Source organism: Lepisma saccharinum, chromosome 27 (assembly GCF_977018435.1).
Source record: "Lepisma saccharinum chromosome 27, izLepSacc3.1, whole genome shotgun sequence".
Lineage (NCBI taxonomy): Eukaryota > Metazoa > Arthropoda > Insecta > Zygentoma > Lepismatidae > Lepisma > Lepisma saccharinum.
Genome location: NC_139255.1, coordinates 40,957,429 through 40,971,793, shown reverse-complemented (window position 1 = coordinate 40,971,793; position 14,365 = coordinate 40,957,429). Strand labels below are relative to the sequence as shown.

The 14,365-nt window shown below is 35.4% G+C and overlaps 1 protein-coding gene across 5 annotated transcripts in view; it reads left to right on the top strand.

The window, feature by feature from the left end:
- Nucleotides 1-14,365, top strand: part of LOC145980017 (oxysterol-binding protein-related protein 6-like) — a 99,727-nt gene that overhangs the window by 44,007 nt on the left and 41,355 nt on the right. For 4 of the 5 annotated variants that reach the window (XM_083112984.1, XM_083112986.1, XM_083112985.1 and 1 more), the window contains 4 exons: nucleotides 1,032-1,070; nucleotides 2,622-2,833; nucleotides 7,353-7,505; nucleotides 8,791-8,989. In XM_083112984.1, coding sequence (XP_082969110.1) covers nucleotides 1,032-1,070; nucleotides 2,622-2,833; nucleotides 7,353-7,505; nucleotides 8,791-8,989 — 603 coding nt within the window. The remainder of the gene's footprint in view (nucleotides 1-1,031; nucleotides 1,071-2,621; nucleotides 2,834-7,352; nucleotides 7,506-8,790; nucleotides 8,990-14,365) is intronic. The other variant, XM_083112987.1, reaches the window with a different exon arrangement.

Here is a 14,365-nt window from a genome sequence, read left to right as displayed (position 1 = left end):
CAGTTTAGCTTTTATTTTTATTGAGGAATGTAAAGAGGGATGTATGGAAAATAAAACTGAATTCTCTCAATCAGTTTACTTGGTTAATGTCCCTTTGCTGAACAGTCTATCTTACAGACTGAAGATTATTGCAAGATAAGATATCTTTTAAGTTGATTAGTTAAATTTGAGTTTGAAATTATTATACAATAAAAAAATTTCGTAACATTTGTGACTTGTGTTTGTAGGTGAATTTCAAGTCTGAATATGTAAAATTGCACCTTAAATTAAATATTTAAAATATATATATACCATTTAATTGAATTGAGTTAGAATTTTCAGATATATTGGAATCACACAAACCCTTTGTATTGTTAATATATTTGTGTGTATGTGTGTGGTAATACATAAGAGTTGAAACCGAGAAAACATCTGCTTGTACCCTTGAATTTTCCCATGGTCCTAGAGTAGCCACCCCGTTCTGGAATAATAGTGTTTTTAACAGATGTTTGGAATAAGAAGGGTGTGTTATGGTAGGTGCATAGTGGTGACCTGTCATAATGAACCTCATTCCAAACTACCGATCAGGATATATCAAGAATCTGTCACACAGTGAGCAACATTTACTGAATAATAACAGATTTGAAGTTGAATTTTGCTGAAAATGGTTTGCAATGGAAAATTGAAACTTTGAAATTTTAGTAATAAAAGGTATGCTTTACATCAGGTTGGTTCATGTAAATACTTGCCACTTTGCATTGTCTATACATTCTTCTGGTCTCTTTCTTACTCAAAGAATGTTTTGACTAATTTTTTGTATGTTCTCTTGCATGTAATTTTCCTTTAGAAGTAACTTTGTTTACTTCATCTTTGTTTTAATGTACATACAAGTTTGCATTTTAGTATTGTATTGTATTGAAATGTGCATTGTCTCAAGCAGAAAAGAGAACTTTTCTGTGCATTAAACTTTACAAAGACTTGTGTGGTAGGTTTGAATGTGCTATCTGTTGTTTGTATCTTTTTGGGGTGAGTAATACATGAATATTTCTTAGCTTTCGTACCAGAAGTATTGGAAATTAAAAACCTAAGAGGTAAGCAAATTGTTTTGTATTTATCACTTGCTTTATTACTGATGTTGAGTAGTAACTGTAGATCTTGACATAGACACTTCACTCTCAAAAGTTGGTACATTTTCATTGAAGTTCGGTGTAGTGAATATTCTATATACTCAGAAAGCTCAAATATAAATCAGTTTTGGTTCAAAAATCAATGTAAAAGTAGCAGTTACTTTTACTAACCAAATCTTTATTGCAAAGAGTATGCAGCATGTGATTATCATTTTTTTTATGAAGAAACATGCAATTTCTTGGGCTTAAAGTATGGCATTGCTGAAGTGTGTGTAACTGAGGTTACAGATGTGTAACAGTCCCAAGTTACTTCATCTCTGTCCTTCCCCCTCTCCCTCACAGCAGACCTTGGTGAACCTTTCTCACCTTTACAATCTAGACCTCTCTCAGCATGCAAGGCCATCAGTTTAAACCCTGCTCTTTCTCCAGAATAGTCTTTCTCTTGGGAAGATATCTTACAAAAGTGACAAGCAATGAACCAATGAATTGCAGCCTTTCTCACCCTAGTGGCATCACATGCTGCATAAATCTGCATTTGATTGGTTCATAGTGACACTTGGTGTGAAAGCTTACTTAATGTTAAAATAGGCACTGTATGCTACTGGCCTTACCTGCAGCTTGGGGGAGGGGGCAAAGTAAGCCTGCCTGCATGTGAATACATTTGAGGGTATGTGCTTAAGTTCTGGTACATTGGGATCCATGAGTATTACCGTGCAAATTGTCCATCACCGTGTTCGTGCACTTTATTTAACCCAATAAGAGCTTCAAGAATTAAAAGAAAACTCAAAGCAAGCTGTTGACAACTTCTGCACCAGCATACATAAAAATCCCTTGCTTAAAAACACACAGGATGTAAATGAAAAATACATGAAAATAGTCATGAACAATTTGCATGGTAATACTCATGAATCCCACTGTACCTTTAAATAAACTAGGATGTCAGTTTCTCTGAATTAAACAGTTCCCCACCTTTTTATTCTCTTTACATCTTTACTTTCAATTTCATGCATAATACAATATGGCTAATGGTCTTACCTTGTAATCAGTGAATTCCAAGTACACAAATGTTCAGATACAAGTTTAAACCATAGCCTAGTAGTAATAGGCCTACTTGAGCATAAAGTGGACCATCCCATGAAGTGATTTAATTTAATATGCGATGTAGGGAACATATGAAACATAATTGTAGCTCAGGTACATAAGCTTTAAATTGTCATAATCATCCTTTGAAGTTTCCTACCACTGGCTGGGTAAGCATAGCTTTAAATTGTATCACATCCAATTTGATTATTGTGGCTGAATAAGAGGTGCACTAAAACACACACATATGTGATCTTATAGCCTGATCAAGATATGATTCATAATTGTAACGTTGTAACTTTCCTAGATATTAAACTTCATTTCAAATTACATGTCTGTGTCCAATGGTTATAATAAACATTGCCCCTTTTTTGATCCAATCTTCTCATATTTCCTCTAAAAGTAATTGTGATTTTATTTATCTGATTCTTCCAGATCTACCTCGAGATGGGTCATTACCAAGGGGCATGAAGCCATGCTCCCCTCCCCCTCTGTTTATGGGATCATCTAGTCGCCTAGCAGCATGGGTTCAAGACTCGGCCACGTTGGAGCAGTTGAACAAGGATCTCACTTTGGTTCAGCAGAACATATATCAACTTGGACGCATTTTAGAACAGATCGAAGCTCTTCCTACTACGGAACCAGAAGTAATTAAAAGAATCTTACATGTTTCTCTTGATTATGTGCATTTGTCTGAGCCAGTGGTTGGAAAGTTACTTTTTAAAAGTAATTGTGTTACAGTTACTGCTAATTGAAAAGTAACTATAGTTGGAAACAGAGTTGACAAATTTAGCTTCCTGCACATTACAAATTCTCAAGTTAACAAGTGAACTGTCACAAAGTAACTGTTGATATTGTTACTTCTATTGCAAAAAGCTACTTACAGTTACTTACTTTTAAAAGTAACTAGTTTACAGTTGGAATTCCTCAGAAAGTAACTAGTTACTTCCAAACACTGGTCTGACCAATGCCAACAGTAATATGTAGATATCAGCCAATATCATTAATGTTACAGAATAATTGATGTAGGCTGCTACTGTACCATAGAAATATGCATTAGTGTTGTGTGCATACTTAACTATATATGATAAATATTTATGTCGGTCAGTCCGTATTTTTTTTAGTGTTACCATGAACAAATTAAGATTATTTTTTAACAAATCTGAGAGATTGTCAAGATTAATTTTTGGCTGGTAAAATGTCAGTGTCAGAATCTGCTTTTCTACTTTAGTATTAGTACATGGTCAGCTCGGTTCTTATTTTGAAAATGTTCTTCAAATGGTGTAATAAATCATAGAATGATTCCTCCATAATACTAAATTTCTCACAACTGTACATTATTCATAAAAATACTAACTTTGAAATAACCCTAAAGTCCTTGGAATAGTGTGTTACCACAGTAATCATGTTATGTACACTCCAAATAATACTTATTTTTTATAACCGTAAATTTACAGGAAGAAAATGGTGGCAGAGTATGTTAACTGTTCTTTGTAGGCAGGAGTGTTCTTTGCGAGTCTCTGTCCATCGATTTTTTCTCATCACAGATAGCCGAATTGGTAGAAAGTAGAGTGCTGTAATGAGCGTTTGCGCTCGAGTGGCAAATAGTTTGCACGAGCAACGCGATGACACACAGAATTGATAGTTCTTCCGCTCGAGCAAAAAACGAGCGAAATACACTCAAACTCTTGAACCCTATTAGTAGACTTATTATTTGTCTATGGTAGTGGGCACTGAAATATGGATCGTGAAGTAAAAGACTAAGTGAAATTGAAAAATAAGTTAACATAGTCATCATCTCCATGTTAAAGTGCAGTTTTGTATAACTTACCAAGATATATATGAAAATGAAATAGATGATAATGGGCTGAAACTACATAGACTGACATTTTATGTTTCTACGATTATTTTCACAGTGAAATGATGTTCGATTGAATGTTATAACTACATTTTATTATTTTGCAGAATATGATTATCCTTTTCGGTAAGTGAACAATGATGTACACGTATTTCTTGCACTGTGATACGATATTTGTAATTGCTTAGGCAGGTCTATCAGCATGTGTATCCATTTTACGTTTCGGTCTAGATTTTACATACTTTCATGAGTCTTACATAATATACCAGGCGCGGTTGGCCCTATAGCATACAGGATCAGTGAACCCCTAGTAATATACGATAACACTGGTCTACGTCCATTTTGCTGACTGGAGGCTGATGGTTGTTCTTTAGTACTTCGAGGGTGGTAAATCCAAAACCGAAATCCGTTTTTTTCTATCACGTCAGGTTTCGGAGGAAAATAGAAAGTTATCTAATATTAGGGATGTATATTTAGAGCAATGAAACAACGTAGTCCGTAAAGAGGTCAGAAGATGGCAGCACATGGAATATTATAATGATTATTATTTAAATCAGTTATTCGAACATTGTTAACCTCAAAACAAAGAACAAATATTACTAACTTTGTAAGGAAAGCATATAGTGCATATTTCGGAATTAAATTGGGTGACCAAGATAAATCCTGGGCACCTCAAAGTATGCAGGACCTGTGTAGAAAAGACGGAAATAAATATGTTAGCGTCTGGAACAACTTTCATGTATCTGGACAGAGATAGGCATCTATTAAGATATTTTCAAAGTGACGAAGAATATGTCTATTGTACAGATGTGAAGGGACTAATTGAAGCTATGGGATGTACGTATAATGCAGAAGAATGGAGGCTTTTTTTTATATAGCAAGAGGAGTTTGAAGTGTGTGTTGATGCATAATGGCAATAAGTTAGCATCCATTCCTGTTGGCCACTCCGTACATTTGAAGGAAAGCTACGCAACAATGAAAGAACTGCTTCCAAAGAAAAAAAAGTATGCAAATGACAGTTGACTTGTGTGCCGAGATCTCAAGGTCATTTCAATGTTACTTGGTCAACAAGCAGGTTTTACGAAATATCCATGCTTTTTGTATTTATGGGACAGTCGAGCAAGGAACGAACATTAGGTACGAAGACTGTGGCCTGCCAGGAAAAGCTTTGAAGTCGGGGCGAAAAACATCCTGAACAAGCCGCTTGTTGATCCTAAGGAAGTGTTACTTCCTCCACTGCACATTAAATTGGAATTAATGAAGCAGTATGTAAAAGCTGTGGATAAGAATGAGGCTTGCTTTAAATACATTTGCTCAAAATTTCCTGCATTGACGCCTGAGAAAGTAAAAACAGGTATTTTTGATGGTCCTCAGATAAGGATGCTAATGAAAGATGAAGAATTCTTACAAACAATGAACCGCACAGAGAAAGATGCATGGTGTGCCTTTTCTGATGACAATACAAACTTTCTTGGAAACTTCAGGGCGAACAACTACGAGGTTCTAGTTGAAAATTTGTTGGTGACGTTTCAAAAGGAGTAAATATAAGTGTCGAGCTTCACTTCCTGCACAGCCACTTAGATGTATTTCCGTCCAATCTTGGTGCCGTAAGTGAAGAACAGGGCGAACGCTTCCACCAAGACATAAAAGCCACGGAGCACCGATATCAGAGGAGATGGAATGAAAACATGATGGCCGACTATTGCTGGTGCTTGCAGCGTGACGTTCCTGAGGCCACGTACTCCAGAAAATCAAAGAAACGAAAAATTTTGCCTAAGTAGGTATGCATGTTGTGCTATTCTGTGGTGTATGTTAAGTTTAGCATAAGTACAGGCATCAGGTGTTGACTGTATGTGCTCGTGAAACAAATTGATCAATTTGCCGGAATTACCTAAACTTTTTGTCCATTAAGAACTCCCTATTGAGAAAATAGAAACGTATGTTTGTTAAACAACGTGACGTGATACTCTGCATGGACATCTAACTACGTCGCATTCTCTTTGCAAGTGCTGTTGGAATGTAGCCGGATATAATTTTCTGGAAATTTTGAAATGTGACTTGTCAAACAATGCAACTTAATACCTGTTATCAGCTCCGCCACCTTATGTATAGTCCTATAATTTCATTATGTGCAGATATCTATATGGAAAATTGTTGGAGTTTAGCCCAGTATTATAATATTGTGAAAATTTTCAAATGTGATTTGTGAAAAATTGTGACGTGATACACTTTTTCTGACCACATATTTGGAATCAGCGACCTCAAATTATATAGAATCAGTTAAAATATCTAAGTCAGCAGAAATCTTTTTTTCATATGTAGACCAGTGTAATCAACTCGAGAATGAACAATAAACAATGTCTTTACCTTTTCACATTATTTCGCTAATATTTCTACACAATAAGTCATGTATTTGTGTCCGTAACAGAGCGAACTCTCTTGCTGAGAAGAAGAAACCGCGAATCGGCCGTCCTGATACAGACCCTCAGTTGTACCCCCACAGGACAGCTCATGCCATTGTGAAAGCTTCATGCGTGAGCAGAAGCTCGAGGAGGGAATAGGGCGGAAATATATATTACATGAATACAATTTAATTTCAGTCACAGTAATTTATACTAATTACTATAAAAGCGTTGCAGTAACTTCAGACTGAAGGACTGTTTTTTTTGCCCCTCCTGGGAAAAATATCTTCCTTGCCCCTACCTGAGGACGTTCATGATTTTCCAATAAAACCCCACATTTCTTTATAAAGGCACAATTTATTGTAGTTTCAGCCCTAAATTTATTTGCACACCCCTACTATGAAACCTTATTCTCCCAGATGAAAAAAAATTGGACACCTTTTAAGCCCTCACCCCATCCTTTTGTTTGACGAAGGAAGTCTATTTGCGGAAACCGAATATGTGTCGCATGACTTCAGTGAACCCCCAGGTAAATAATGTACGAGCCACGCCTGTAATATACAGAATTATGATTTAGAATTGTAATTGCATGGAGTGGTTTCCTTCCATGTATGGGTTTCAGGTTGACAATGCTGCTTATTAGGCTCTGAAATATGGGACGATGCCAATCATTCCACTACGAGTGCGGTACGTTTGAGTGTAGAAGATTCGAACGAGTTTGAGCGAGCAAAAGTTGTCTGATGCAGTACTCTAGTAGAAAGCATCAAAATAACTAAAATACAAATAAAAATTACAAAAATTCATTGATAAATATTAAAAATATTTTTTTTTACAAATAAACCAGTATCTCAAAATGTTAATATATGTCACTGTGCCAAATATATTTCGTGTTTCTTTTCTTTTCAGCCAAATGAGAGTTGCTCTCCAAATGTGAAGAAGGACCGGAAGAAATTTGGTCTAAGGAAAAAGAAAAGTTCAAAAGGAAGCACCATAGACTTGACTGGAATCAGCCCAGTCAAAGGCACAAATTGCGAAGGTGATACTGCTTCATGCATGTCGGTGAGTTTGTTGATCAGACATTTTTTTACGTGTGTGTAGTTTGTTGTAATGAATTTCTACATGTTGTCTTCATTAGTATGATACTCTTATTCTGTTATGTTTAAGGATACTAAAATTACAGACTATTTTACTGACTAATACTTCTATAGCTAACTTTGTGCAAAATTCTGCCAATTTTTTTTTATGAATATAAAGAGAAGAATCATTACCTTTGTATAGTAAATGCCTAAATATGCAGTTTATTTTTAAAAGACAAAGCCAATTGCAGTTCCTTGGTTATACGAGGGCCAGTCAATAATGAATGAGAATTAATTCAGTACTCACTATAAAATAGTGTGATGGGTAAGAACATTATTTGTGGTTAGTATGGAAGTCGACAAAGCACTGTGGAAAATATGAAGCAGTGTTAGATGATCAACTTGATATCCCATTATTATAATACCTGTAAATGATACCTTCACGAATAATGGAAACATTCTACAAAGTTTCAGATATAAGATTATGAAGTCATCTTTAAATACAGAGTGATCCATTTTAGATGTCAGAAAAGTAAACCATTATTTGCAAGATAATATTTGAATTTATTGTCTGTTAATGATACATGTATGTGCAGGAGTGTCGCAAGTTTTCTGTCCCAGCACAGCAGTACATTTGCTCACTAGCATTCAACATCACTTGTTTCATTCATTCATTGTTTTCTGCCTATTGGCAGGTCTTCTTTGCAACCTCCATGCTGTTCCATGCTGTTGATGTCATCAATCGTTTGGAATCATCTTCTTCCCCAGATATTCTTTCCCTCGGCCATTCCTTCAATAGCATCCCTTAGGATACAGTTTCTTCTCATCCAGACACCCAACCATTTTCTTTTTCTCTTCACGATTATCTCCAGCATTGATCTCTTTTCCCCAACTCTTTCTGGCACTGTTTCATTTCTCACGTCCATTTCACCCATTCCATTCATTTCCCTAACCACATTTCCAGAGAGCTTGCAGTCACTTTTTTCGCTTGTTCTCAGTGTCCATGTTTCCACACCATACCAAAAATTTCACCTGCCATGCATACGTTGAGATGTGATCTCCATCGTTGTCTACCGCGCACACTAGCACCACGTGGCCAAAGTCTGTAAAGTCACTCACTCAAAACTTATATCCTTTCTGCTTATATTATAACAAACTGCTCAGAGATGCACACATTAACCTCTGTATATAACAGTTTATTTTTGTAACATCTCAAATGGATCATCCTGTAGTATCGTTAAGTAACACTTGTGCATTTTCACTTGCAGACAAGTTCCTCTGGACTGCCTCAGATGGCCTCCCTTAGCAACAGCAATCCGTCTCTTCCAACAACTATAGCAACAAGGCCTCAGAGCTTACCGGGTCCTGATCATTTGCTTCCTCTGGCACAAGCTTCGCTAGATTTCAAAGTAACCAACACTCCAGACAATCAAGTGCGAGAGGACTTCATTATATTAGCCAAAGATAGTAAGTGAATTTTTACTCCATCCATTGTGTACTAGCAATAGAATACTAAATTTAAACAATTTTAAAAATGGATCCTACACTTAATATTTGCATACAGATAGTGTTCACTTTTGAAAAGATACCTTTTTAAAAAGTCAGAAAGTGTTTACTACCTTTAATTTTACCCTTAAGCAATGCATGAATTGGGTGAGTGTTAAGATTAATCCTGTAACCCTTCAGTTAGCATGATCTCATTTCTGTACTGTACTTACATCATGTTATCTAGAAGAAAAAATAAATGTCTGTGACAACAATGAAACTGTTAGTGCATGACTGCACACAAACATAATACATGTTTGTAGTGCTTTTAGCACCAAAGCAAGGCCTCAACTAACAAAACTGTTATCAAGATAAGACGTTTGCCTTGATGTTCTCTCTGCAGTATCAATTTTTTTTTTGTTGTTCACTGTGAAATTCTGTGTTGATAGATTTTGTAATATGTGCAGTAAATATGCAATATTAATGACTATGTTGCTGTAACAAGGTGGCTACTTAACCGGGAATTCCAGGAATTAGACATGAATTATTGGCTCTGGGAATTGTGCGTGAATTTTTTCTCCGTAGATGTGAAATATTGCAACTTTTATTAATCCAAATTTAATTGAATTTATATATATTTATAAATACCCTGAGGCAAGTTTTTCACGGTTTAGATTTTATTTTTATTGTGAAAGGAAAAGGAAGCTGAGTGGAAAAGAAAGAAACATAATTCAATTCTCTCAATCCATTTACTTGGTTAGTCCTTGGCAGAAATCTATCTGACAAGCGGAAGATTATTGCAAGATACCTGGAAGTTGATTAGTTTAATTTGAGTTTGAAATTCACATTAATTAACAATTTTTCATAGAGTAATATATCCCATAGCATTTATGACTTGTGTTTGTAGATATATTTTGAGCCTGAGTTTGTGAAATGGCAAATGTAAAGTCCACACTTTAAATTAAATATTTTTGATATATACCGTATGTACGCGTGCGTGTATACTGCGCACTCTGGTTTTGGATGGGTAAAAGTGACAAAAAATTATATCTCGCATATAATGCGTAGTACAATCTAGTTTCAAGAAATGGCTTTCTTAGTTGAGTTGAGTTGAATTGGTGTTTTAAGTCCACTTTATGCACAGTAAGTCTATTCGGGACTGGACCTACAGTTTAAAGTGGGATCTGAACCACTTTTGCCTCCACCGGGTATCGAACCCGGGACCCCTTGCTTACAAGGCGACGACGCTACCACTGCGCCATCGGGGAGGCCTGCTTTCTTAGTTGTAGGTTGTAAATTTTTTGCTATGCTGATCAAGAGTGATATTATTTTCCTGTAGTTTATGGTTATTACAAGCATAAGAAAACAGTTTTTCTTCGTGACGTTTCAGGAGAACACACGCTCCTTTCATCAGACATTTATTTTCATTTTGACTAAAGATACAGTTATAACAATGGTTAGTAATTTTTTAAACAAAAATAATCCGTTATATAATGGATGTTGTCAATGTTACATTGTTGTAATATAGCAACTTAACTGTGAAAAAAGCAGTCTGTTTTATTTTTATTTCAATTTTTTTAAAATTATGAATCCCAAATATCATCAGGTAATTCAAATTCATCATTGTTTTCACGAAGTCTCTTGATGTTTTCTGTTACATTAAATTTTAAAGATGGTGGCTTACTCCATTTGTGAAAAAGAAAACTCCATACTGGATCTATGTTACCATTTTCATTATTTAATTTATTCCAGTGTTCTTCTGCAATGAAGGAAGCTTCCCAGACATTCAACTCCGTGTTTCCCGTTAATCTTTTTAAAACCCTTCTCTTTTTAATCAAATGCTTCTCTTGGATGATATGAGTTGACAAACCTGTTCTTGGGTTTAGATTTATAATGTCCAAATCCTGTTCGTGCCATCTTATTGCCATTTTCCTTGCTGTTTGTCCCACATAATCCTTTGAACATGAACAACTTATATTATATATTCCTGTGGTTTCCACATCTGGTAGAGAGTTTCTCATTTTGAATTCATTAAATGTACATTCCAAACTTCTTGGTGATTTAAAAACAATTTTGAAATTAAAACTTCTAAAAATTTTTGCAATTTTATGTGAGAATCCCTTGTGGAATGGAATGCACACAAATTTCTTTTCAACAGATTTTTCATCTTTGTCTGTATTTCCGTAAACTACAGGAAAATAATTCTATAATGCAAGCAATGTGTACATACAAGAAAAACTATGATCTAGAGTGTATGACATCATACCTATTCAATTGCACATTCCTTCTTTTTCAAAATATATACTTTTTCTTTCCGTGACTAATGTAACATTTATACGAGGCACATTCAGGACCTTCCAAATAGCAGTTAGCAGCACAAGATTTCTTCCATTAAGGAATTTACACACTCCGTGTATATCATATTATTTGGCCAGTAATACATTCTAATTTTTATTATCTTTTTTCCTTATGTTTTCTTTCATCCAAAGTACCATAAACATTATAACGTTTCTTTTCTTAATTTTTTGATGAACTTATTTCAACTGCATTTCACATTAGTGTTGTTATCTTGTATGGAATACTGTTTCTATATTCAGAAACTGCAGGATTCAAGCTTTACAACAATATATAACATGATAGGGTTCCGTAAACATCAAAAATCAATGCAAGTGTCCCAAAATCATTTAATGACCCTGTACGATTTCATGTTGGCTGTCTGAATTATTCCGTGCATAATACGCACCACAGTTTTTGGGGGCAAAATTTTTGGAAAAAAGTGCGCATTATACATGAGTAAATACGGTATACTGCTTAATTGAATTCAATTTTCGGATTTATTGAAATCACACAGACCCTTTACATTAATAATATATTTGTGTGTGTGTGTGTGTGGCTGGTGAGAGGCGGTAATACGCAAGGTTGAAACAGAGAGAACATCTGCTTGTAGCTGTGAATTTTTGTAAAGTTCACCTTGAAAACTGGTAATTATTAGGGAAAGGAACTTTAGGTAAATAAATGTTTTTTCTGCGATAAGATAGAGACCCTCATTTTTGCCAAAATTCTGATCATAGCCTTATATGTCAACACAGCAATTTTTATTTTACATAAAAACACATATTTTCCAGTTTTCCGTATGTAAATACATATTTTGCGAATTTTCATTTTAAATACATAAAATCGCTCATTGACTTCATCTACCTCGAAATCCTCGAAGGAAAAATGTTTATTCTCCGCACCTCTTTCATATCGAGAGTGCTAGGTTTGTTTAGTCTTTGAACACCCTCGCTGGCAGACTTCTGGCACCTCGCGTACGATCCTATTGGGAGAAAATAGCTGTAAGTAGCTGGGGCTGGCTATACGTAACGATAGCAAGGCTTTTTAATGAAGCAATGCAGCTATTGTGGCCGGAAGGCATAACATTTGACAATGTTCTTCTCTTGACAGATGCTGCAGCTTACATGCAATAGGCCTTGCTGTTAGCTACCCCAAAACGGTGCACGTTAAATGTGTGGCTCATGCGTTGCATAGAATATGTGAAAAGATAAGAGCTCTTTATCCCAATGTCGATAAACTGGTTTCAAATGGGAAGAAAGTTTTTATCAAGTCGCCTAGAAGAATGGACATTTTTAAACAAAAATATCCTGAGGTTCCCCTCCCCCCTACACCTGTAGTTACGCGATGGGGCACTTGGTTGGATGCAGATGTTATGCCCAGAACTTTGAAAAAATCGTATCTGTTGTAAATGATCTCGACAAAGAAGAATTCTGCAAGAACTGTTGATGGAGCCCTCCTTAAAAGTCGAATTGGCATACATCTCAACAAACCTGTCCATTCTCTCTAATTCCATATGAAAGCTTGAATCGTCCGCGAACACTTTGGCAGCTTCCATTGGTGAAGTCCGTATAGTAGAAACGAAACTGCAAGAACTCACCGGATCTAAATGTCTAAATGTACAGAATTTTTTGGGAAAAACCAAGGTTTTCAAACTTTGTGCCAAATTGCACGTGTTTTGGAAAGTGAAGTAGAGGAAGAGGAAGCTTTGGAAAACTTCAGCGTTAGTGACATTTCGTGCTTCAAATATGCAAGAATTGTTTCTTGTGACGTGGAGCGATCTTTCTCACAATATAAGATGCTTTGTAGAGATAATCGTCACAGATTTACAATGGAGAATTTGGAAAAAACTATGGTGATCCACTGCAACTCTTCCAAAAAATAGCTCGCTAAGAGGTAATCATTTAGAAACTAATTTCAGGTGTTTAAAATGCATGTTAGTTTGTTTTTGTTACCAAATGTTTTTATTTTTGTCACATATTTTCCTGTTTTTATCACATATTTTCAACATTTATGACACATAAAAAATAAATATTTCTGACTTTTTTAGCACATAAAGTTCCGTTCCCTAGTAATTATACTTGAATTTTATCATGGCCCTAGAGTGGCAGCCCTGTATGAGTGTAGAATTTTTATGAGAAATGAAAGTTATCTTTTCATTTTTCAAAATGTAATAAGGGCCTTGCAGATATAGTTCACTGCACAGGGCCTTGCATCTTCTAATGGCAACCCTGTCAAAGGGTAGTAAAAAAAATATTAGAAAGCATTAAAAACAAAAGGGCCATTGACCTGTCACCTGGTGGCCTTTTTATAAACAATATCTCTACCTTTTACCATGTTTTATCCTGAATCATGTCCAGCCTCATAAGGAAGCTACATGATGGGGTCAAAGCTTCAAGTAAATCCACATACCAAAAGTGAATATTATGCTTTATCTAAACTTAAAATTTAACCTGAATAAATTATTAGCAAAACAACAGATGCATGAGACCTAATGGAGTGAACGTGAAATAGGTATTTTGGGGTTTTTGTCATTAATAGTTCATTGTTTGATGTAGATAGATTGCCTTTTTGCATATTTTCTCTGTATCAGTGTCTTTCTACTTCATTATCGTGAACTTTTAAAAATCATTTAGTGCATGATCACACTTTAACATACAGATGGTTTTCTGTTGTACAAAATTATATTTTTTTATGTATATAATAACAAGTGTTTCATAAATAATTGAGGGGTTATAAGAAATTATTACAAGTAATCTTTTGAACTTATGTTAATGAAACCAGTCCAGATCGATCGATGAATGCAAACAGTTTTGTGCGTGTGTGTTTTGTTAAGCTGAGAGTTCACATCTCCGCCACATCACTGGCAGTGTTTTGTGCAATGTTTTGATACCCAAGATCACCAGACCTTACACCGTGTGACTTCTTTTTGTGAGATTTCATCAAAGACAGAGTATTCATCTCACCGATGCCGCATATCATCACAGCAATAGACACACTATCAACAGGCCCATGTGATCATCGATG